This window comes from Mytilus edulis, chromosome 11, assembly GCF_963676685.1.
Source record: "Mytilus edulis chromosome 11, xbMytEdul2.2, whole genome shotgun sequence".
Lineage (NCBI taxonomy): Eukaryota > Metazoa > Mollusca > Bivalvia > Mytilida > Mytilidae > Mytilus > Mytilus edulis.
The window spans coordinates 22,834,355-22,859,054 of NC_092354.1; the positions used below are offsets into that span (position 1 = coordinate 22,834,355).

The 24,700-nt window shown below is 32.7% G+C and overlaps 6 protein-coding genes across 8 annotated transcripts; 4 read left to right on the top strand and 2 right to left on the bottom strand.

Moving 5' to 3' along the window:
• The first annotated feature begins 59 nt into the window (after window positions 1-59).
• LOC139495359 (uncharacterized) lies at window positions 60-4,073 on the top strand. Of its 2 annotated transcripts, XM_071283662.1 has the most exons (4): window positions 60-367; window positions 1,111-1,395; window positions 2,679-2,781; window positions 3,671-4,073. In XM_071283662.1, exons 1-4 carry the CDS (start codon window positions 196-198, stop codon window positions 3,936-3,938), a joined length of 828 nt encoding a protein of 275 aa, XP_071139763.1. In that variant the 5' UTR covers window positions 60-195; the 3' UTR covers window positions 3,939-4,073. The 2 variants fall into 2 exon arrangements, with proteins under 2 accessions (XP_071139763.1, XP_071139764.1); XM_071283663.1 differs by lacking the exon at window positions 1,111-1,395.
• Window positions 4,074-4,100: 27 nt separating this feature from the next.
• LOC139495358 (putative nuclease HARBI1) lies at window positions 4,101-7,768 on the bottom strand. The gene is made up of 2 exons (XM_071283661.1): window positions 7,167-7,768; window positions 4,101-4,579 (listed from the first exon to the last, which is right to left on the bottom strand). Exons 1-2 carry the CDS (start codon window positions 7,528-7,530, stop codon window positions 4,101-4,103), a joined length of 843 nt encoding a protein of 280 aa, XP_071139762.1. The 5' UTR covers window positions 7,531-7,768.
• Window positions 7,769-9,367: 1,599 nt separating this feature from the next.
• Window positions 9,368-11,633, top strand: LOC139495361 (uncharacterized). The gene is made up of 2 exons (XM_071283665.1): window positions 9,368-9,516; window positions 11,147-11,633. Exons 1-2 carry the CDS (start codon window positions 9,416-9,418, stop codon window positions 11,535-11,537), a joined length of 492 nt encoding a protein of 163 aa, XP_071139766.1. The 5' UTR covers window positions 9,368-9,415; the 3' UTR covers window positions 11,538-11,633.
• A 535-nt stretch (window positions 11,634-12,168) lies between these two features.
• Window positions 12,169-14,924, top strand: LOC139495360 (uncharacterized). Its single transcript, XM_071283664.1, has 3 exons — window positions 12,169-12,408; window positions 13,257-13,519; window positions 14,273-14,924. Exons 1-3 carry the CDS (start codon window positions 12,306-12,308, stop codon window positions 14,918-14,920), a joined length of 1,014 nt encoding a protein of 337 aa, XP_071139765.1. The 5' UTR covers window positions 12,169-12,305; the 3' UTR covers window positions 14,921-14,924.
• Window positions 14,925-15,451: 527 nt separating this feature from the next.
• LOC139495362 (uncharacterized) lies at window positions 15,452-20,621 on the bottom strand. 2 transcript variants are annotated; one of them, XM_071283668.1, is made up of 2 exons: window positions 20,286-20,621; window positions 15,452-16,938 (listed from the first exon to the last, which is right to left on the bottom strand). In XM_071283668.1, exons 1-2 carry the CDS (start codon window positions 20,485-20,487, stop codon window positions 15,803-15,805), a joined length of 1,338 nt encoding a protein of 445 aa, XP_071139769.1. In that variant the 5' UTR covers window positions 20,488-20,621; the 3' UTR covers window positions 15,452-15,802. The 2 variants fall into 2 exon arrangements, with proteins under 2 accessions (XP_071139769.1, XP_071139767.1); XM_071283666.1 differs by lacking the exon at window positions 20,286-20,621 and adding an exon at window positions 18,479-19,107 and having other exon boundaries at window positions 15,453-16,938.
• A 3,242-nt stretch (window positions 20,622-23,863) lies between these two features.
• Window positions 23,864-24,415, top strand: LOC139494087 (protein elav-like). Its single transcript, XM_071282260.1, has one exon. It carries the CDS (start codon window positions 23,864-23,866, stop codon window positions 24,413-24,415), a length of 552 nt encoding a protein of 183 aa, XP_071138361.1.
• The last annotated feature ends 285 nt before the right edge of the window (window positions 24,416-24,700 follow it).

Sequence of the window (24,700 nt, forward strand, 5' to 3'; positions counted from 1 at the left end):
TCAAACTGGGATTCATCAGAAATTTCATAGCTTAGACAGTTATTTGAGAAAAATCTATTTACTATAAGGAGCAAATTTTCCAACAGTTTAACAAATAAATCAAAAGTTGAGGTTTGGAGAGGAATAACGGTACAGATAAATGCACTGGGGTTACATGGTAGGACGGTGGCAGAAGTGAAAGTCAAATGGCAAAACATGCAGTCAAATGCCAAAAAGACGTATCAAGATGTTAAGAAACACACCCATCAAACCGGCGGAGGACCACCAGCAACACCTATCAACCAGGAAAGTAAAAAAATCATCGAAATGATGAAAGACACTTCAAGTTTTGTCGGTTTGACAGGAGAAGAAAGTCCCGTGGACGAAGGTACTTTGATATTTTATCTGCGAATAATATTTAAAAGATTGATATTTCAACTCTCAAGCTTATAGTTTATTCCACATTATCCTTTTGAATACGGTCAACTTCATCTTAAAATATGTATAGCCGTAGACATTTAACATTTCACGTAGTAAATTTGTCAAAAATATTAGCAGTAAAACGGCTTTTTAATCACAAGATCTTTTTAAAAATACTTTGAACTTAATCAAGAGTTAGAAATTATATATTATAATGTGACGGTACCCAAATTGCACCTCGACTTTTTGTGAATGTCGCATGGTGGCGTTTTCGTACATTTTTCTTTTCCAGCGAAAGCTTCATCTGTTGCTACAAAATATGAACATTAAGTGTATATTTGAATATATCCATCTATTTTATAAGACGTGTATAATGTTAAACAATCAAGTACAATGTATACAAATTGTTTAGTCTCAAAGAAAACTGTTAAGAAATTCTCAGCTGTTTATGATCAAAAAGTGAATACATCTTGTTTCATCCATTTCCTATGTTTGTGGTCAAATTGTGTTGATTTTCTTATACATGTATTGTCTTATATTTTGGGCAATACATAGCTTGCCGATATTGTGTTAAGATTGTATTCGTATGCTCTGTTCATACTGTTAATTCTAGAATAGTTGAATTATCGACATTTTACCCCTCATCTCCTTTATCATTTTTATATCTTAGCTATGGAAAAAACCCAATATTTTTTAATCTCTTTCTTACAGTTGATCTGACAAAGAAAGCCAAATATATGCATAAAGAGATCAAGAACTTCCTAGCAAATTATAATTCTAGTTGTTCGAAACAACTCCCAAGAGCAAATGATGTCCATTTGATTCCGTTTTTGGAACCCTCTACCAATGATGATGATAAATTTTCCGAGTACCAAATCGATGAGCTTGCAAATTTCCTTTGTGCCAATTACCCCAGATTGCAGGATATTTCCTCACAAGACGTCTCTTCTCTTTTGCACAATACTGTGCAGTTTATCATCAATTACAGGCAAGAAGGTAATTTGTTAATTTCTTGCCAATAAGGGAGCTACCATTTCATTTGGGGGGGGGGGGGGGGGTAGGATGAAATTTGAAAAAAAGGCAGGAAAGATTTTACAACTTTTGAATTTTCCCAAGCTTGAAAATATATGAATAGGTCGAGAAAACTATCAGAAATAAATGATTAGTTCAATAAACTTATAAAGGTCCCACAATGTCTCCTTCTATCATATCTCTTTTGTGGTTTTTTTTTTACATAAAGTAATTTTTTTTTTTTGCTGAAGAAAAATTTTCCTCAAAATAGGTCCTATAGAACGGTCATTCTGGCGTGACGCAATTTATTGAATGACGTCATTGTTTGGTATGTGACGTCACGAACGTCAAGTTTTCATATTTTCACACTAAATGGAACTATAAAAAATACAATAATAAACAAAATATTTTTTAACACCAGCACGCAAATTGTAAGGTAACCTCGGTGCTTCGGATAAGTAATTGAGCAGTTCTTTTAAGGCCTTTCAAACAAGAAAAAAAGTAGAACTGAAGATAACCCAGTGCTGAGGGGGAGGACAGGGGGGGTACCCTTCTCCCACCCCTCTTCTCCTTTCTCCTACCCCGTTCTCCTTTCTCCCATTAGAATAAAACATCTCCTTTTGAGATATTTTTTCTTGAAATATTAGAAATTTTTTTAAAAGGAGAGATATTTTATTTTTTCTCCTTTCTCCCAGCCTTCCTCTCCTTTCTCCTACCCCCTTTCTCCCTGTCTCCCTTACCCCTGTCCTCCCCCTCAGTGCTATGGATCAGAAAACAGTTCATATAATATAATACTCTTCTGTTGAAATATATGATAAAGCTTATAAAACATGGCAAAATCCGTATCACATGCCGTATCACCCTCGACCAATTTCATCCCTCGAGCCTAAAGGCCCTTGGGCTGATATTGGTGTCTCGGGATGATACGACATATGATACGGATTTTTCCATGTATTATTCTCTATATATTGTGTGAAAAAGGTGGATAACAGAGCCCCACCGAATCCCTTGTTAATTCAGTACTGTAGTAGGCTCCTACCCCTCCCCTCCAATCCTAGGATTTGATACTAATAAAAAGAAATAGGACAAGGCATTTTCATCTACCTGTAAATGAAGATGGGGAACATACCATATTCAAAATATAATAATTTTGCGTTTTTTTTTCTCTTATTCTGCGTCAACTATTTGAAATTAAGCACATTGTGTCGATGTACATTTGCAAACAGTAGAAATTTAAAATTGATTTAGTACTTGCAATTTATTTACAGTTGTGTATGATACAGCAGAAAAAATACCAATAAACACAGATGGAGAAGAGATCGACGAAGACCAATCAAGCCTGCCACCAACTCCAGTTCAACCAATAATTAGGTATGCTTAATTTGAATTAAATAAGTTTATATAATTCTTATATGATTAACATATTAGGGAATATGTTTATCTGATTTAATCGAGATGGCTTCCGGTACAGAATTTTGATGTTATTTATTTTTCTATGGACGACTTGGATGACGTTGACCTAACTACTTTCATATAAGTATAGTATTGTTCTTATAAATGAACAATGTCGTCACACAAAAACTGCCGTAGAAGAAAGAATTTGTCCTTTGTGTCTTTTGAAAGTAGAAGATGAATTTAATTTCACAATAAAATGTACAAAACTAATATAGATATATTGTGAGAAGAATTGTTTTCCAAAATTAGTGAAATAGTTCCCTCTTTTCTAAATCATTTGTAAATATGACTAATGAAGGCTTCAAGCACTTATAAAATTTTGGTATATATATATGTGTGGTGAGATTGATTAGATTAAATGTATTGTAAAATTCATAAGCGACAGGTACAATTCTAGAAATGATGTATAGGGAACGGAATATCTTTGTGGTACCACCTCCTCTCAGAGGTTATATACATTTTATCGAATTATTAAAGTAACAATATCTTCTTCTGATAATGGAGTGAATCTAAATACATGTTTATAAATGTGGTCATATGTACTAGTATATGTTTGAGTATAACCAATGTTAATTTTGTCTTATCCTGAACAATTTACACTTCTATGATAAAGGTTAACATGGTTAAAATTGTATATGATATGCCCACTTAGGGCCATAACTTGGTGCATGCAGAGATTGTATTCAGAAATTTTATTGTCAATAAAATGGGGTTAACCGATCGGAAGCTCATTTTGTATGAAACCCTGTCTTGTATACATTGTGTATATATAGTAACGTTTCATTCTATATGTTGTATATTTTAGCATCAGCATGTTAGACAAGGATAAGGATCCCTTATTGCCGGTAAATCCACATAAACGACCACTGAAGAGTTTTTCTTGTCCCATTATAGAGAAAAAGATAAAACCAGAAGATGTAGTTGTAAAGCAGCATGAAGTGTTATGTAAACAGTCAGAATATTATGACTTAAAAAACCAAAAGCTAAAAATTGAAATAGCCATTCTTAGGTCACAGATGGACAAACATGAATTGGCTTCCTCAGTATGCGATTTGTTTGGACTTGAACTTTAAAAGATTTTTGCTCGTGTACGTATGAGCTTGTGTGTGTTTACGTGTGTGTGTGAGTGTGTGTTTATTGGTTAATTTACATGTTTCAATTGTACAACAAAATTTTACTAAAAAATGATGATTTTTTATGATATTTTATTTGTATTTTACTCGCTATGTGCGTGTTTAACCAAAGAATGCTCTGCAAATATGGTCACGTACAGTACGACCTTCCTCTGGACCTCTAAAGGGTATATCTATGCACGAATCATCAACCTCATCAGCATCATCCATTGGTTCCTTCAAGTTTATAGCGATGTTGTGGAGCACCGCACATGCCATAATCATAGTGCAAGCCTTTTCTGGGTGAACACGTACTCCAGAATGTAAACAGTTGAATCTTTTTTTCCACCAGCCGAAAGTCCTTTCAATACAACATCTGGTCTTAGTATGTGCTCTATTAAACCTTTCATGGCAATCCTCTGTCGGTCTCATGAACGGTGTCATCAAAAAGCTTTTGCATCCATAACCGCTATCACCTAAGACAATTCCATTCTCAACACGCTTATGCGTTAACTCCAGATGTTCCAGAATTTTCGAGCATCTTAAGATGTGGCTGTCATGCACACTGCCTGGCCATCTGGCTACCAGATTTGTGAAACGACCTGAAAGAGTTTTTGTTTGCTATGGATTTTTGTTGGTTAATTCTTAAAATAAGTGCACCCGTCCCCGATCATTATTTTAAACTTATAAAAAATAAGCTCGAGATTTCTTTTCTGCAAGGTATATTTTCTTATCTTTGATCCTTGAACTTATACAAAATACATTAAGCTCATAAACCGTATTTACACAGAAGAAGTTAAAAGGGATTAAAGTAAATAAGCAGAGAAAAATGCCTCAGGCTATACATGTATACAGGGCTTACATAGAATAGAACAAGGGTTGTATTATTGTTCTTCATCTTCCGTCAAATAAAAGAAACTATTGTATCTGTGTAAAATGACCAACAAAATAATCCGAAACGGTACTGCTGCATGATCTTTTTTTTATATACACTTACTAGATCAAGCAGGCAACAATTACCAAAAAGAAATGAATGTGCATTTTTGCAATATTGTACGATAACCTTAGCTCGCGTCATTTGGTTAAGTGGACATTTATAAAGAGATAAATGGGTTAACTGTGCCATGTTACATATTTGTTTTTCGTTCATTTTTTACGGTTTGGGCTTTGCTCATTGTTGAATGCTGTACAGTGATCTACATGTACCGTTGTTTATTTCCGTGTCATTTTGTCTCTTGTTTAGAGTTGTCTCGTTCGAAATCATACCACATCTTCTTTTTATACATTATAAGGTATTACACATTATTTTACACGCTATCCATGGAAAAAATTCTTCTTTAATATGAGCATAGAACGAATACTTTATATCACGGACAATAAACGTGGATACAAAAATAAACTGTTATCACAGAGATATGTCTCGCCTTTTTGTAATTTTGATAATGCAAATGTTGAAATTAAAATAGCAATACTTTAACATGTAAGTTTTGGAAATATTAAAAGTCGATGAACAATGACTGAAGGTACATGGCTAAACAATCTCCATGGAATGAGATGTGCCAATGCTGATACAACTGCATACCAAATATCATTGACCTACCACTATTAGTTCCCCATAAGTTGACCTAATCACAAACTAATACATGTAATCTATGAAAAGATTCAAAGTCAATAGACCTTGACTAAGGGGGTGGGGCAAAACAATCTCCATGGTAATGAGATGTTACCAATGCTAATACAACTGCATACCAAATATCATTGACCTACCACTAGTGGTTCATCATGAACAAGACCTAATCACAAACTAATACATTGTTGACGCCGTCGCCGCCGTTGCCGACGCCGGAAACAGCATACCTATGTCTCGCTTTTCGTCAAGGCGAGACAAAAAAATGAAAACTTAGCAAATTTGTTAATCACGCATTGCCTGAATGAAAAAAATGTGTTGCATTTCAGTAATTTTAATACGTGTTCGTGGTTGATCGTAAACACGTTTAAATACAATATTTATTTATGTTGTCGGAAAAGTGAGGCTTTGTCGAGTTTTTCTCCTCTTTCGTGACGAGTAAAAATAATTTTATAATTTTAAATTTACCAACAATGTACATATATTGCGTTTATCCTGAAATTACTATTAAACATTTAGCTATTAAATCTAAATCAGTGTTTCTGATTCTCATAGTTGAAACACGGTACGTGAAGAGCACCCCAAAGTGATTGATATATAACAATCTTTTATTCCAGACTGTATCAACTTGTTCAACAAGATTTTTTTTATTCTAAATATGGCAAAATTAAACAGATACTTTCATCATTATGCTCCTGTTTCTCTTTTTGTCATGCACAGTTTCTGTCCAACGTCCATACAAAGGTTTGGTTAAGGTATTGATATTTAAAATAAACACCCTTTAACCACACACTTATCCTAAAGGAGGGAGGGGCAAGAGTGACACCAACGACGAAATTTAGAATTGCATATGTATTGCTTCTGCGACATATAAAAATGTCGCAGGCTCGCCAAAATTCAAACCACATATCAAATCACAGAATATAATTAATTCATTTAAATAAACGGAAAGTTGGTAGAAATCTCTGAAAAAGCACAACTGGTAGATTCAGACTTTGAGAGACATTTAGTAAATCTATATAATATGATACCTTTTGTTCGAAAAGTAAAATTCGTCACTTTTATTCGCAATTTAAAAAAAAAGCTTTACAGAGCTGATGTACTATTTATAAGTAATTTGTATTTTATTTAGATTAAAATATATTTTTTATCAAAATTCCCCGGGCGTTTTGACGTAAACGTAGCTACTCGCCTGTTTGATTCCCACGTCTCTTCATGAATACATAGGTCCAAAGATTTAGAATCTCGTCGATTTAAATACTAGACTAATTATATAAAGGTCCAATATGTCGTATAATCACTCATAAAGCATGTCATTACTAAATATACATATCTAATGTCACAGTACCCAACTTGCACCGAGTACCAAAATTCAGTGATTCAGTATTGATATAGATATATAAATTGATGTACCTAATGTATTTAATAAAGATCGATATAGATACTGCCTAGAAATCAAAAAAAAATAACGGAAACTTTTGTCTGGATCATAAATAAATGTAGATGAAAATTGTCCAAAATAGGTGCAATTTGGGTACGGTTCCGTTCAGTGTTACATTTACCCTCATGGTCACATATAGCCTGAACGTTTATACTGTGGTATCCTTTGCGGTTTACAAAGGACGGTTCATCTTGTGCAGGGGCCTGTATCCTCGCATGGGTGCCATCAATGCATCCTATAACTCCAGGAAATCCACCATTTTCATAATAACCATTTTTAATTTCTCGCTTTCTGTCTTCTGATGGCCATTTAATGAAATCCCCTGCTTTAGAGGCAAGAACTGTGGAAACTCTAGTGATGCATCGGCTGACAGTTGATTTATCTACCCCGACCGTGTCTCCAACCACTTGCATAAAACTCCCCGTTGCATAATATCTCAGGGCAATAAGTACCTGTTCGATGGGAATACATAGTTTCATGTACATACATCACATTATGATAAATGCATAACAAAATTATATATGCGATATTTTAGGAGTTTTTCAAATTATAAAACTGTGTCATTCCAAATAAATTTGCGTACATTAAAAATATTCCGAAATTTTAATAAAAATGTGGGTTTAGTGTGGACCAGAATAAGGGCCTTTAGGGACTTATCATTATTTATCTTGGAAGGGGCTGGTCAAAATACAGGGGGGATCAAGTTTTTTTTATGTATGTGGAAAAGGGGGGTTCAAACTTTATATAAATTCAAAGTGGGGGGATCAATATTTTTTTGCACATGAAACTGAGTAGTTAAAATACTTCAACAGACAAAATGCCAAAAAGAACATTACAACAGTTAAATGGAAACATATTTTTACCACCATTCATACAATAAAGTAAGACATCACAAGACTTTGTGGTGATGTAGTAAGCTATCATTTTGTGTCATGTTGTCCCATTTAGAATGCATAGGTGCTTCATCATGTTCATAACCCGATTAATCCAGTCGTTATATTACACCACCTTCGATCACTACATTAACAAGCATTAGTGCCAACTTATGTTATAATAAGCTAAAAGTTTGAGAGAAATTAAGTATAACATAAAATGAAATCTACAGCGATTTCTGCAAAACTTTGTCAAACAAATAAAATCACGCTGCATCATGAAAGAATATAGTGTAGAACAATAAGTTCTCCAATAAATGGCCAAATATTCTGCATAAAACCAGTTGAATATTGATACAAAAGACGATTCTGAGATGACAACACCACTAATGCAACTTTTTGCTTTCATTATCAGTACAGATCCCTTTGGGTCCATTTATACCTCTCATTGCAAAGTTTGTACTTTTAAGGCTAATGAATCAAAATTTTGGGGTTACTATCACACATTTATAAATGAAATATGACAACAAATGAGTAATTGAATTGTTCTAAAAGCTGAAAGCATAAACTATCCATACAGGTATCAAAATTCACGTAAAACTTAAGTTTAGGCAGCATATAAGAGAGGGACAATTTAATAGCACCTGATAACACCCGTAGTTTTGGTGGGGTTCGTGTTACTTATTCTTCAGTTTTCTATGTTGTGTCATGTGTACTATTGTCTGTCTGTCTGTCTGTTTGTCTATTTCATTTTTAGCCATGGCGTTGTCAGTTTATTTTCGATTTATGAGTTTGATTGTCCCTTTGGTATCTTTCGTCCCTCTTTTTTAATAGATCCTTCTTAGTAAATAATGTGCAGTTACTGTCTCAACAAGTTTATTCAATAGCCCAATAAAGGAAATTAGAAAAAATGATAGCTCCACAAAGCACTGGCTTGCTCTACCCATTAATATTCATGAAAGAGTCCTATGTCAAGGCAATTTTCCTTCAAATATGGTTTTGGACTCAATTCACTGAAAATATTTCATGTTTGCAATATTTCTGTGAAATAACATGATTTATAAGTGTTTTGCATGTTAAAATTTTGGCATGTTTGATTAGGGGGGGTCACATTTGTTTATTTTTTTTACAGGGGTGATCAAATAAAAACAGATAAATTTTATGGGGGGGGGGGGGGGGGTCAAGAAAATTTTATACTGTTGATTTCAAAATGACCCCCCCCCCTTTCCCAGGTAAATAATGATAAGTCCCTTATTGGACCTCCGGGATCGGCTATTTTTAAAATCGGGATTTCGGGATCCGGGCATATCTTTTTCAAATTTTGGGACGTCGGGATTTCCTGTTTTTACGCCCGGGATTTCGGTATCAGGACCCGTCATACCCCCTCATACTATGGAAGCGCGATGAAAAATGTTAACAACATTGTTCTCAATGGCTTTCACCCGCCGACCTTAACGACAGGTGGCGCAACTGTACTATCAGTTACAGAAAATCCAATATGGCGGATGTTTACGTTCTGTGGCCCATACCGAAGCTAAAAAATGAGCTTTCACGTCGTGGTGCCACTACTACCGGCAGAAAAACAGACTTAATTGAGAGGTTGATAATCCATTTTATATCTTTTTATTGATTTACAGGTTATTTGTTTCAGTTTTGTTCTGTTTTAAGCTATGGATAAAACTGGATTGGCACCAAGGTCATAATCATGATCTGATCATTGAATCACTCGCCCATTATGGCAATATCTCCCGAATCTTGTTATCTAAATAATTTAATACCCATACACGATACTGTAATAATCCCAATAACTGCATTTCATCTGTACTTAATGGCCTTACGTAGGGTTTTATCATGAAATACCGTGTTTATAAGATTAAAAAGGGGTGGATATAATTTAAATTAATAGACCTGTATCTTATCTTGTCACTTTCAGTTTTGATCCTGATGTGGCTGTTGTCATCCATCAAAGGGCCTTAGGGGTCCATCACACTGTTATTTATTCTATTTTGAACCTTTGGGAACCACTGTATAATGTATTAAATTTACCAAATTTTACTTAATTCTAGTCTTTAGAAGTGTCAACTTGACACTATAATCTCTCTGTAATTTCAATCACTTTGGTAATTTTATGTCGCTATTGTATATAACTCATTAGAACACTAATGAGTAATAGCTCATTTCACTAGCCAGAATAAATAATATAATTAGACTGACTACTCTACTATGCATTCCCTGTATCCATTCTTCATTTTATGTAGGGATACTGATACTAGTGATGATGTGTAATCTAAATAATCTAAATAAATGGCAAAGATTGAAACCTGAACCTGATTGTTTGTGTTGTCATGTTTTTACAACAGTATAAAATAAAAAAATACTTTAAACGACCCTCAGACCTTCCTTGATAAAATTGAATGTGGTCAGCCGTAAAACAACAATTAAGCACAAGCTTCATTTTAATATCCTTTTTAAATCATAAAAATTCATATAAATTGAAAAGATCAAATAGGTGTGGTCAGCTTCATTTTAATATCCTTTATAAATGTCATATAAATTGAAAAGGTAAAAAATGTTAACATAAATATGATCTGTAATTTTCTGCGGCACGAGAGAATTTTAATCACTATGCTCTATCACACAATATGTAAGGACAAATGTAACATTAACTCTAGTCTAGTAAAGTTTGGAGAACCTAAAGTGTCTGAAGCATAATAATGTCACACAATATGTAAGGACAAATGTAACATTAACTCTAGTCTAGTTTCGAGAACCTAAAGTGTCTGAAGCATAATAATGAGTCGTATTTATTGCAATGGATTTAGTACCTATTTTTTTTACAATTTATAGTTCATTTCATTTTTTTTTTATTTTCAGTTTCCAGTTGGCATGCTTCCTGTTGTTGTTGGAATTAATTTGATTTGTCACAGTTAGGGGAAGTGCTAGTATGTTGATTTCAATATAACATCTTGGACTTCCTCTCTTGTTTCAATTTCATTTTCATCATATTTACTGTCCAAGTTGGAAAAAAGATAAGTATGAAAATGGTGATCTCTGGTCAATGTTCAAACAAAAGTAAGTGTATTCTTATATTTTATGATATGTATGAAATGAGACTTATTGATTGCAACAGAGAAGCCAGTTGTTTTCCTACCGATATGAATGATATTAAACATGAGAAAACTATATTTTAAATTTTTAAATGCAGTGCGATATTTTATTTTTATTACAGATTGAGAGCTTATGACAGAAATGCAAACTTCCGAGGTGTTCCTGTTAACTTGCCAGAACCATTAGAGCCACAGTGGCCTTTGACAGGATTCCAACAGTTACGACCTGAACATAAAATTATGCTACCAAAACTTACTACAGAACAAATAGAGGGATACTTCCTATATCGGATGGCAGAAGATCGACAGGCCAGTGGGGATATCAAGGCATTGGAAAAAGGGAAAAAAATGTTTGAATCACATAGAATTTTAGCCTGCAGCTTCTATCAGAGTGGTCAAAACACTTTCTTGAGTGGAATTGTTGGTGCAGCAATGAGACATAAGGTTCCATTAAATAAGAAATTCAGAAAATTAACACATTATATCATTTATTTTACTACTAGGGGGATTTGACTGCATATAATCATGAGGGCCTCACACATTTGCTGCATAATTTATAATTTTTTTTAAGTCTTTTAGTTTTTTCAAACAATATTCATTTGTACTATATTCTGAAAGTCTCGGTTACATGTTAGTGCATACAAACAAATAATTTATAGTCCATATATTTGTCATTTAACTCTGTAAAAGTTTTGTGAATTCAATATTTATATGTCAACACATACATTGGACCAGTTGTCACGGTTTTTGAGGGCACATTATTTAAATATTTACCTTGTCATAGTGGTCAAAATTGAATGAATGTTTACATGATCAAACCAGATAAACTATGTTGATCATTTCTAACATTCCAAAGTACTAGTGGCTTCTTTTGACATAAAATAATTAGTGTGGTATGATTTCCACAATGAGACATATCCAACAGAGTTCAATTTCATACATGTATGTAGTGGATATATAACTTTTATAAAGGACCTTCAACAATGATAAAATTCCACATTAAATATGTGAAATATTAATAATTCAAATCATAAAAATAGGGGCCTCATTCATAACAAATCAGTTATGAAAAACACATATGACAAGGCTTTCTTAAATTTTATGAATGCATGCTTTTAAAGGTTGATACTATTGTGAAAGTAATACAATTCCTTCTACCTGTAGGTGACATACAACTATAAAATTAAAATTGATAGACGTACTGGGGAACCATTAAATTCTCACTGTGAATGCCCAGCAGGAAAAGGACCACATGGTACATGCAAACATATTGCTGCTGTCATGATGATGTTGATGCATTTTATTCAAACAGGAGACGTACAGGTGGAAAAGTGTTGCACGGAAAACCTCCAGACTTTTCACAAACCTAAAGCTTTCTACAATGGTATTGTAAAGTAGTTCAAAACTCTAGATCAAGATTACACACACTGAAAAATCTCGCTTTCTTTACTTATCATTGACATTATGTTGATACACCTAAATATAAACTTTACTACAACTGTCACATATGAACCATGAAAATAAGGTCAAGGTCAGATAAACCATGCCAGGCAGACATGTACAGCTAAAATGCTTCCATACACAAATACAGTTGACCTTTTGCTTAGAGTTTAAGAAAAATACACCAAAACACAAAAATTTAACCCTGAACAATGAACCATGAAATTGAGATCAAGGTAAAAAAATAAAACTGCGGACTGACATAGATCATAAAATATTTCCATACACCAAATATAGTGGACCTATGGCATATAGTATTAGATAAAAAGACCAAAACTCAAAACCTTAACTTTGACAACTGAACCATGAAAATGAGGTCAAGGTCAGATGATATCTGCCAGTTGGACATGTACACCTTGCAGTCCTTCCATACACCTAATATACTAGACCTATTGCTTATATTATCCGAGATATGGACTTGACCATTAAAACCTAAATTTGTTCACTGATCCATGAAATGAGGTCGAAGTCAAAACATTTTCTGTGTATCTGCTAAGTAAATTGAAACCGACATGATTACATACTTGAGTAATAGGCAGAAAATGATTAAGAATGAAAAATTTGCATTGCCCCATTTTGCCAAATTGGAAAAAAACTTGATACAAAATATTTTTATTAGATCAAGGTGACATGACACTGTCAGTATAATTGCAATACATCGACATATCCTGCAAAATTATGTCATACAGGAACATATTTTTTTTATTCAAAAGCAACAAATGTATTTTCCAGGATCACCAGTAAAGACACAAAATATTCCATCTAAAAGGAAACATTTAGATAGTATTCTGGATGATCCACGACCAGCAAAGTTCCAGAATTTAAAGGGGTACAATGATCATGTCAGAAATTCCTTAATTAATTTTTGCTCAACATCTTCCATGGATATATCCTTACGCTATATATATCCAAAAGCAGATCTTCAAAATGCAGTTCATGACCATGACTATCTTGAAAGGCCATTTGCTGAGTATTGGATAGATAATGCCCTTAAGGTGAGTCTAATAGATGTTGTATGAGAGCCAATGAGACAATTCTCCATCCAAATAACAATTAATAAAAGTAAACCATTATAGGTAAATGTAAGGCCTTCAACACAGAGCCTTGGCTCACACCAAACAACAAGCTATAAATGGCCCTAAAACTACTAGACTAAGAATGGATTACAAGAGACTAGGCTTGCCATCAAGATATTTATTCAAGAAATATTAAGCTTGGATAACTTGTAAATATTTCTCCTGGTATTATGTATTATGATCTTTAAAGAAAAATGTATATATTTTTACACACATATTTTATAACTAAAGTCACATGACACAGGATTCATGCATACATGTAGTAAGAACTTCTGATCACATCATGAGAAACATTTTTCTTGTCACTTTGAGATGAAGAACAGTAATGAAAATCACTGTTCCTTTGCTTGGCTGTGAATTTACTGATATTTCCCATATCCTTTGTTTTTCAATCAACTTGTTTTGATATTCATGAGATCTTTTGTTTTTATTAACACAATTAACGATTGTATTTGGTATTCACAGACTATGAATTCTATGTGCTACTTTTTTTATTGACTTGCATTGAATAACAGAACTTGGGTATACAATTGTAACCTCTTCATCCTCAAATTTAGACTTGATCATGAACCAAAGACATGTATTTGTAAAATTCTATAACTAGCAATCGATATCTAATTGTTTCTACTCTGAATAAAGGTTAAAAATAAATAATAATTCATTTTGTTGCAGGTTACTGAGAATGACTGCAAGGCAATAGAGAAATGTACGAGAAAGCAAAGTAAATGCAATGAGTGGTTCAGGCATAGAAAATGGAGATTGACTGCGTCAAGATTTGGGGAAATTACCAGAATGACTTGTAGAAGAAACAAAAACAAACTATGCAAAACTTTAATTAATAGCCATAAAATAGTTAGAAAGTGTTTGTTACATGGAAAACAATTTGAATCTAAAGCTATTTGCAAATTTGAGGTACAAAAAGGTGTAAAATGTAGGCCCTCAGGTCTGTTTGTTAGACCAGATTTCCCATTTTTAGGGGCTTCACCTGATGGCATTGTTGATGGTGATTTTTTAATAGAAGTTAAATGTCCATACAATGGAAGAAATGATAAAATATTGCCAGGAAAATGTTTTCCATTCCTATACAGAAATAAATCTGGAGAAATAGCTTTAAAGGAGATAAGCACCTATTATGCACAAATTCAAGGTCAATTGTTTATTGCAAAAAGAAAATACTGCTATTTCATTGTGTATACTTTTGTAGATTTGTTTGTGCAAGTAGTCGATTATGACGAAAATTTCTGCCTTAACTCATTAGTTCCAAAATTATCCATGTTTTATGAGAAATACTTCAGACCATATTTGGCATCTTTGTTATAACTCTCAAAGTTCAAACATTCACATGTTTTTTGGTATTCTAAAAACATTAATTGTACTTTTAGATTAGATAACTGCTGCATCTTTGGTATTAAATAAAAAAAAAAGGATTCATTAAGAATTTTTCAAATGTCGATAGTTCCAAATAATTTAATATTTTTATACATTCCATCGTGTCCATGCCTGCCATATGGCTTTCAAACATGTATCATAAATTTAATATTCTAAATGAAATTAAACAATTTTGAACATAAAAATTTGAACCAATTTAACCAAGACAAAAATGAATAAACCAAAAACTTTTTTTTTTCTTTAAAAATTTTGTACATGTACATGTATATCTAAAATGAAATTACATGGAATAAATGTGCCAAAATTTGGGAACCATGATTAATTCAATGTTTGTCAAGTAACATAATTAATAACAAGAGAAGAATATCAATTTGAAAATCAATCTTATTCTTTCAAATTTTGCAAGTCAATAAATAATTTATGTAGGTAGGTACATGTAAAATAAAGTTATAAATCTCATTTTTTAAATAATTAACATGCTTAAAAGTAACCAAAAAATTATGTGTGTTTCAAACTATCTTCAAAATTTTGAAAGACAATCAAATAATGTTATTATTTTGGCAAATTTTAAAAAGCATGTTATGATTGAAAATGCTTCAGTAAATCTGATATTAAAAGTAATGGCCTTACTTTTTTTCAAAGCCTTTTAAATATTTTGTATCAATTCTGCCATTAAAAGCCAAAGAATCACTTTAGACACATGAAACTGATAAAGTGTAATTTATAAATAAGCAAACAACATTTACATAAACAAGCATTTACCATGTTTACAGTTCATCTGGTTTTGAGTAATTTTGTCAAATATATATATTCTTATGCATTTTCATTCACAATACACTTTCTGAAATTTGCAATAGAAAAACACACAAAAACAATTCTAGACCCAAGTATAAGTTTGCCTGATGGCAGTTCATTTTTCAAGATCTTAAATGTTTTGGCTAATCCAATAACTCGCTCTATGTGAATTCTTTTGGATGCTACTCTCCTGTCCCTTACAACTTCCTCAGGTTCCAACTGACTTTTTCCTTTAAGCATAGTGGGAGTGTTCACTTTCACATCTTGTGCTGCAAATAAATCCTGAACCATTATTCCTCTGTCTGCCATTATGCTATCTTTAGGTTCAAACAAATTCAAATTTAGCTGAAGCAATTCAGACTTTTCAATGATCTGACGGTCACTTGCTGAACCCCCATAAGCATCACTTACATATGATACTGTGCCTCTTGGTGTGCAACCTATCATGGTTTTAATTGTGTTTTTATGTTTGTAGCTAGACCATGTCACACTTTGTGCATCAACATGTGATGGCTTCTGTATAGGGGTTTCAGTAGCATCTAAAATCACCCGGGTAGTTGCAAATTTGTTCTTAAAATCATCCGGCATATAATCAGTAACAATATCTCTAGATGGCCAAATGTTTATCTCTTTTAATTGAAAGTATAAGAAATTAATCCAAGTTATGACAATCTTTGACACAGTTGACTCAGACACTTCAAATAAAAAACTTAATTCTATATCTTCTTTGTTCTGACGTAACTTCAGTAAACACATAAACAGTTGATCTTTTGGTGTCAAAGACAGACATTGGTAATTTAACTCATTTACAGCTGGGCCTAAACAATTGAAAAACAACATAAAATGCTCGTAGTCCCTGAATGAAGTATAATATTGCACACGTTTTGGATCATTCTCCAAATTATCAATACCAAATCTTCCAAGTAAGGTACAGTGTACTCCCATTTCCTGTTGCAAAGGCTCAATACCATCTAAGTCGTCAGATTCTTCTTTGACCTCTGCCTCGTTACCAACCTCAACTTCCATCTGTACATTATTGACCACGCTTAAGTCCACATCATCTCGTCTACTGTATTTGGATGATCTGGGTGTAGAGTTTTCCCTAAACAAGAACAATGAAGGGACAGCATCTGGAAGAAGCCGCTTACGTGACCCTAAAAAAAAGGGCATTTTTGTTACTTCAATCAATATGAAAGAAAAAACATTAAACAGGCCATAACAATTAATGGCAATATATTGACATCAACTCTCTTTTTATATAAAAAAATTTAAAAATAGAGATAGACTTTTATAGCTGACTTTGCAGTATAGGCTTTGCTCATTGTTAAAGGCCGTAAAGTGACCTATAGTTGTTAATGTTTGTGTCATTTTGGTCTTCTGTGGATAGTGGTCTCATTGGCAATCATACCACATCTTCTTTTTTAAAGTGTTTATATTTAGTGGTGAACATTATAGCTTATATCTGGCCTTGAACCTGTTATTGTGATACATGTAGAAATAATGTGTTTGAATCATTTTCTAGAAATTTGAGAAAATATAGCAACTCCCCCTAGCCCTTGAAACATAAGGTTTTCCTATAAAATAGGTTAAGAAAAAGAATACTGAAACCAAAGATGTTTTTTGATTGTCCTTTTCAAGTCATATCTTTTTTTAGAACAAATTTAAAAATTAAATGAATGGTTTATGTTTAGTGGCAAATATTACATGCTTATATCAGGAGTTAAACCTGTTAATTTGATACTAATAATGTGTTTAAATCAAGCTTTTTGCTTGGCAGATATTTTTTAATAAACTATTTCAAAAAGTCATGTCAACTCTCCCACTCCCAGACAAATTGATATGATTCAAGAGTCTTCACTTTTATCCCTAAAAGTTGTGTGAGTAGCTGTGTAGCAGCAAATACCAATTTTTAAGTTTTCAATTTAATTGGTATCAAACTATCAAATGCTTGACCACCTAAACTGCATGAACAAATTATTTTTGACGAAAAGTTAGTAAACAAAGATGCAGCATTTCATTCAAATATTAATGAGTGATTGCAATAAAGTTCCTTAATAAAATGTAATATAATTATAACTTGATTTCACTATATTAAGGTGGTACCTAACACTACAGGGAGATAACTCTGTAAAGTCAAATTAACGTTATAATTACATTGTGTTGTAAAGGGAATATTAAGCTTTTCATTCATAAAAATTGGTGTTTGTCAAATTGCTATATAACCACTGTAATTTTTCTGACAAAACGGATGGTTCAAAATTTTCAAATTTTTTATATTTTTGTTCAAGGGTCAAAGTAAATACTGTGTTCAAATTTTATGAAAATTAAGCAAGCCAAATTAAATTAAGTGAAAGTGTTGTGTACCACCTTAATACATTTTTTTCTGAAACAATATAATTATTCAACTTGAACTTATTATTTTAGATTGTACCATCTGTCTAATGAATGAGTTATTGCCCTTTGTACACAAAATATTTATTTGTTGTTCATTATTTATTCATGTGGTTATTTTTAATGTTCCTGTATGCGGTAAATATATAGTTATTAATATAAATACTTTTGTACATGTCAAATGCAGATGTTGCATAATGAATCTGAGATGAATTTGTTTTTTATTCTGCCTTATAACCTGTTAATAGAATTTTTTTAATTACAACAGCATTGAAAATCAAAGCTTATTCCATAAAGTGATACATTTCAACAATACTGAATTCCTGATTCCAGACATTAGAGACTGTGTGTTGGTCAGATCAATGGTCCCTTTCAAAATGAATGTGCATCTAGGTTTTCTGTAAAAACAAACAAAAAACACAAAGCAAACAAAGCAAATATCATGCAAAAATAACAGAAATTCACTAGTAATGATAAAATGAAATGAATTTGAGTCTGAGTCTGAAAGAATTTGACCATGGAAAAAAGATGCCAAATTACAAAAAGGATGTATAGGATTAATGATGTGCTCCTTCAAAATTCGTTTGAGAGTAAAACAGAATACTGTTAGTGTTATCCATATTAGCACAAGTTGCTCAATAAGGCAGGTCTAAGAGGTAAAACAAATTACTGTTTCTTATTTTCATGTCAAGGCTTTTTATAGTCAGCTATATAATGGAGTTTTTCTCATTGTTAAAGGCAAAAAGTTGCCTCTAATTGCCTACATCCACTTCATTTGAAGTTGCTAGTAGACAGCAGTTGTGAATCCAGAATTTTTCATAAGTGAAGGCCCACTGACTGTCTAAGAGGGGGCTGCTATGGCCATGCTTCAATGATTTTCTATATAATCAACGAAATTTTGCTAGAATAGGAGGGCAGGCCCCCTGGAAGGCCTCTAAATCCACCGCTGGACAGCTTTCTCACTGACAAGCATACAACTTCTAATTTTATGTTAATTTCTTGTTTGAATTGCTTCACATTTATTCATGTGTGATATTTAATAACCAACTATATGGTATGGGATGTCTTCTTGTAAGATGTGTCAATGATACTCAAGAATGTGATGATGTCCATGTCAGATACAAGTCATATAATACATTTGTAATATATATGAATCAATGATATTGTAACCAAAGGTAAAAATTTGGCAACATATTTGCATAACTTAAACAAATACATGTAGTTAAAATACAAGATTGTGTCATTTATCTCATCTACATTTTTAAATGTTCATTCTTACATTCTTAAAACTTTTAAAAGTAAAATATCCAGGTTATACAGTGTATAGTACAGTGACCATATAGTTGTTAATGTTTGTGTCATTTTTGTCTTTTCTGGATAGTTGTCTCATTGGCAATCATACCACATCTCCTTTTTTATATAGTGGAAGCCAAATGCAGCTATGAATAGTTTGTTGCTAGAAAAACAATTGTCATTCAATATATTGTATGTTTTATTAAATTTGACTGCAAAGTGTAGGATGAAATTTATGAAGACCCATCTGAAATAGATACATGTAGACAAATGTCTAATCAGCTAAACAAAACTATATTTGGGAGGTTTGAAAAGCTGACACCTAGTACTATATAGGTACATGTAAAAATGTATGTGACTATGTCCTTAAAGGCCCAATTTATAGAAAGGTAATTTAATACTGTCCTTTTAACAAACAAAAAAAGACAAGTTGAATGAAAAAACTCATTTGACACAAAATTGCATTTGTAGAAATTGGTTTATAAACATGATGAACAATGAATATATATATATGTAGTGATTCTTCAAACAAGTAAACAAGCCCAAGCTGCTAAAAAAAATACAAAAACCTGTTGCTACAGTACAATAAACATGATAAAATATAATTGATACATATTTTAAAAAATAAACAAGGAAAATGTGCTGCCAAAGTGCACTTAAAAACTGATTTATATTCATAATCATATTATATTTGCCATTATCTGCGCTTAAAATTGACATCCACTTGTGAAAGGTATATGACTTGTTCTTGGAAGTATCACTACACTTTAAAAAATTCAATAAATATTAATGTTATTCATTTTGAAAGTTATCTAACCTAATAGTCCCGAAACTCTGTAGTCAGCCTCCTTGAAATGGGCGGCACAAACAACGTCATGTTTCCCTGGCTTCCAGAGACCTTTTGTGGTAGAGTCTCTTCTTTTAATAGCCACTCTCCATCTAAGTTGCAATTCTCTTTCTTCAGGAAACTTGTGACCACCAGAATTCGTACATCCAGGAACACTACAATACTGTGGCATCTTCTTTAATCTTTAAAATTCGCGGTGTTTACGTTGACAACAATATGGCGCTTTTTTGATAGATCACGAGGAGTTCCGAAAGTATAACTGATGGAACAATACGCCACCTATTAGCGAAAAAAACGTAGGTGCAAGCCATTGTAACAATTTAGACACATGAATGTCATGATATTAACAGGGAAATTCCTAAAATTATTATGACGTCACACACTTATGATTTCTTGGTGTAAAACGGTTGTACACAGAAGGACAAAACTGTAATATTGAATGAAAATGGTTTGTTTAGAAAAGTGTCGGCGTAGTTGGTAGTACTAGCTAGCCTATAGTATACAGTAGGAAACACGTTTGTATTTCGAATTTGTGAAAATCATACAAAACACAGGGTACATGGAGACTACACAGTGCGTTACACAATTGTGGAATGTCAAACTGAGCTACAGCCTACATTCTTCGGACAGTCTAGTATGGTATTTGTTTCTGATCTAAACTGTGAAAATACTGACATCATCAAAAAAAAACCCAGTATAAGCCGAGTGTTAACTATTTGTTACACTGATTTCGATGATCAATGTGTGTGCATCATTTGTCAATTCGGAAATGTGTCTATGTGATCAGTGGACTTAGAATAACAAAGCAATATACATTCAATCTATTCCTAAAATATGGATTATCACATACTTCTGTGATGCTGTGACCAGTAAACTTTATAGAAGTCATGGCAAATACATGGTAAGTCATTTTTTTCTTACGTTATTTTTATTACTTTTACTGGGAATGAACTGAAAGTCGATTATTTAATTCCTATATAAAACTAGAGGCTCTAAAGAGCCTGTGTCGCTCACCTTGGTCTATGTGCATATTAAACAAAGGACACAAATGGATTCATGACAAAATTGTATTTTGGTGATGGTGATGTGTTTGAAGTTCTTACTTTCTGAACGATTTTGCTTCTAACAATATTATCTATAATGAACTTTGCCCATTAGTAACAGAGAACTATATTTGGTAAATAAAGGCAACAGTAGTATACCGCTGTTCAAAACTCATAAATCCATGGACAAAAAACAAAATCGGGATAACAAACTAAAAAATTTACATAAATTTACCAAATTAATGAAAATTGTTAAAAATTGACTATAAAGGGCAATAACTCCTTTAGGGGTCAATTGACCATTAAGGTCATGTTGACTTATTTGTAGATCTTACTTTGCTGAACATTATTGCTGTTTACAGTTTATCGCTATCTATAATAGTATTCAAGATAACCAAAAACGGCAAAATTTCTTTAAAAATTACCATTTGGAGGGCAGCAACCCAACAACCAGTTGTCCAATTCATCTGAAAAATAGATATTGACTTGATTAACAAATTAACTTCTTGTCAGATTTGCTCTAAATGCTTTGGTTTCATAGTTATAAGCCAAAAACTGCATTTTACCCCTATGTTTTATTTTTAGCTGTGGCGGCGATCTTAGTTGGTTGACCAAGTCATGCCACACATTTTTTAAACTAGATACCCCAAAGATGATTGTGGCCAAGTTTGGATTAGTTTGGCCCAGTAGTTTCAGAGGAGAAGATTTTTGTAAAAGATTACTTCAATTTACGAAAAATGGTTAAAAATTTACTATAAAGGGCAATAACTCCTAAACGGGTCAACTGACCATTTTCGTCATGTTGACCTTTTTGTAGATCTTACTTTGATGAACATTATTGCTGTTTACAGTTTATCTCTATCTATAATAATATTCAAGATAATAACCAAAAACAGCAAAATTTCCTCAAAATTACCAATTCAGGGGCAGCAACCCAACAACGGGTTGACTGATTCAACTGAAAATTTCAGGGCAGATAGATATTGACTTGATTAACAATTTAACTTCTTGTCAGATTTGCTCTAAATGCTTTGGTTTCATAGTTATAAGCCAAAAACTGCATTTTACCCCTATGTTCTATTTTTAGCCGTGGCGGCCATCTTGGTTGGTTGACCGGGTCACGCCACACATTTTTTAAACTAGATACCCCAATGATGATTGTGGCCAAGTTTGGTTTGATATGGCCCAGTAGTTTCAGAGGAGAAGGTTTCATGATACGACATATGATACGGATTTTGCCATGTATTATTCTCTATGTATATATACACAAGTAAACACAAATATGAGGTAGAAGTTGAAATCTCTTCAAATAGCACCAATCTCTTGACACTAAAAAAAATGACATAAAAAAACCATATATGTTTAAATTCAAAGGAAAAAGGTTGACATGTCATGTATCATACATTGTATGTGAAATGAGTGTTTAAAATGTTGCAACATTGTCAAAATGAATGTCACTTTGAAATTGTTACTTCAAACTATGAGACATCATTCTTTATGGTAATACAATGTTTAATAAAAATGAACACTATTCAACTACAATGTAGCACCAAAACAGCAGCACTATTCAAACTGAATGACATGAAAATTAAACAGTATATATTCACTGCAGACATTTTGTAAACACCCATTTTGGTAATATAATAATAAACATGATTAGGTGTTATAAAAGATTTAGAAAACTCATTTACATATTCGTGATACAAACTAACTCAAATACATGTCTGAGACAGAAAACCCACATACACTGAAGTGATCAAATATTTGATCGCAACTAGCACATATACTTGTATGTTTGACAATATAAAATGTAAAAAAGAGGTAGAAAAACACATACACACACTCATGATCATGGTGATATGGAAACAAATCATTCAAAACCATATCTTACAGTTTGCTTCCTTACTCTGTTAGACCTTCTGAGTTGTTGTAGATTATTAGGATTTTGAATTACGAGTCCTCTTTCATTTGCATTAACATCATGATTTGGAATGTTCCTATTTTGTTCAGGATTTTGGTGAACTTGTTCATTTGGATTCTGAATTATACCCACTTGTTGGTTTTGATTACGCATTTGTTGTCCTATTGGAGGCTGTTGGTTGATTGCTGGCATGGGATTCTGAACTATTTGCACTTGTTGATTTTGATTCATGATTGGTTCTTGGTTTATAGCTGGGATAGGTGAATTATGTTGTAAATTATGAGGCACTTGTTGATTTTGATTCATGATTGGTCCTTGGTTTATAGCTGGTAAATTCTGAGGCATTTTAATTCTATGCCGTGGATCAACCAGAGGAAGAAATTGTGTTTTAAATTGCATGTTAGATGCTTTAAATGTTGCCTTTGTTGTGTAGACAGACCACACCATCTCCTATAATACCACCATTCCAATTTAGTATAGGAAATGATATGAATGATGAACTTGAAATGGGAGAAATTTAAGATTTTGATGTTTTTTTAATTTTTGTTCTATTTTTGTTTAAAGATCAATTCCTGTATTGGATCATGAGACAATTAGGAATACAACTAAGAATTCCAATCCTACCAAACCTTCAACTCCACAACCAACACCAATTATTAAATCAAAGACACCTTCTACCAATTCCACCAGCAGCCAATCAAAATCGTCCAGCACACCAACAAGTTCATATAAATCTTCCAGTGCCTCAGAATTTACCAGCTATAAACCAAGGACCAATCATGAATCAAAATCAACAAGTGCCTCATAATTTACAACATAATTTACCTATCCCAGCTATAAACCAAGAACCAATCATGAATCAAAATCAACAAGTGCAAATAGTTCAGAATCCCATGCCAGCAATCAACCAACAGCCTCCAATAGGACAACAAATGCGTAATCAAAACCAACAAGTGGGTATAATTCAGAATCCAAATGAACAAGTTCACCAAAATCCTGAACAAAATAGGAACATTCCAAATCATGATGTTAATGCAAATGAAAGAGGACTCGTAATTCAAAATCCTAATAATCTACAACAACTCAGAAGGTCTAACAGAGTAAGGAAGCAAACTGTAAGATATGGTTTTGAATGATTTGTTTCCATATCACCATGATCATGAGTGTGTGTATGTGTTTTTCTACCTCTTTTTTACATTTTATATTGTCAAACATACAAGTATATGTGCTAGTTGCGATCAAATATTTGATCACTTCAGTGTATGTGGGTTTTCTGTCTCAGACATGTATTTGAGTTAGTTTGTATCACGAATATGTAAATGAGTTTTCTAAATCTTTTATAACACCTAATCATGTTTATTATTATATTACCAAAATGGGTGTTTACAAAATGTCTGCAGTGAATATATACTGTTTAATTT

Coding starts and splice junctions, on each gene's coding strand:
- LOC139495359 (XM_071283662.1), top strand. CDS start 196: ATGCAGTCAAATGCCAAAAAGACGTATCAAGATGTTAAGAAACACACC. Junction 1,396..2,678: donor CATCAATTACAGGCAAGAAG/GTAATTTGTTAA, acceptor ATTTATTTACAG/TTGTGTATGATACAGCAGAA. Junction 2,782..3,670: donor CCAGTTCAACCAATAATTAG/GTATGCTTAATT, acceptor TGTATATTTTAG/CATCAGCATGTTAGACAAGG.
- LOC139495358 (XM_071283661.1), bottom strand. CDS start 7,530: ATGTACATGAAACTATGTATTCCCATCGAACAGGTACTTATTGCCCTG. Junction 4,580..7,166: donor GGCTATATGTGACCATGAGG/GTAAATGTAACA, acceptor AAACTCTTTCAG/GTCGTTTCACAAATCTGGTA.
- LOC139495361 (XM_071283665.1), top strand. CDS start 9,416: ATGGCGGATGTTTACGTTCTGTGGCCCATACCGAAGCTAAAAAATGAG. Junction 9,517..11,146: donor AAAACAGACTTAATTGAGAG/GTTGATAATCCA, acceptor TTTTTATTACAG/ATTGAGAGCTTATGACAGAA.
- LOC139495360 (XM_071283664.1), top strand. CDS start 12,306: ATGATGATGTTGATGCATTTTATTCAAACAGGAGACGTACAGGTGGAA. Junction 12,409..13,256: donor ACCTAAAGCTTTCTACAATG/GTATTGTAAAGT, acceptor TGTATTTTCCAG/GATCACCAGTAAAGACACAA. Junction 13,520..14,272: donor GGATAGATAATGCCCTTAAG/GTGAGTCTAATA, acceptor ATTTTGTTGCAG/GTTACTGAGAATGACTGCAA.
- LOC139495362 (XM_071283668.1), bottom strand. CDS start 20,487: ATGCCACAGTATTGTAGTGTTCCTGGATGTACGAATTCTGGTGGTCAC. Junction 16,939..20,285: donor CAGAGTTTCGGGACTATTAG/GTTAGATAACTT, acceptor CCTTTTTTTTAG/GGTCACGTAAGCGGCTTCTT.
- LOC139494087 (XM_071282260.1), top strand. CDS start 23,864: ATGAGACAATTAGGAATACAACTAAGAATTCCAATCCTACCAAACCTT.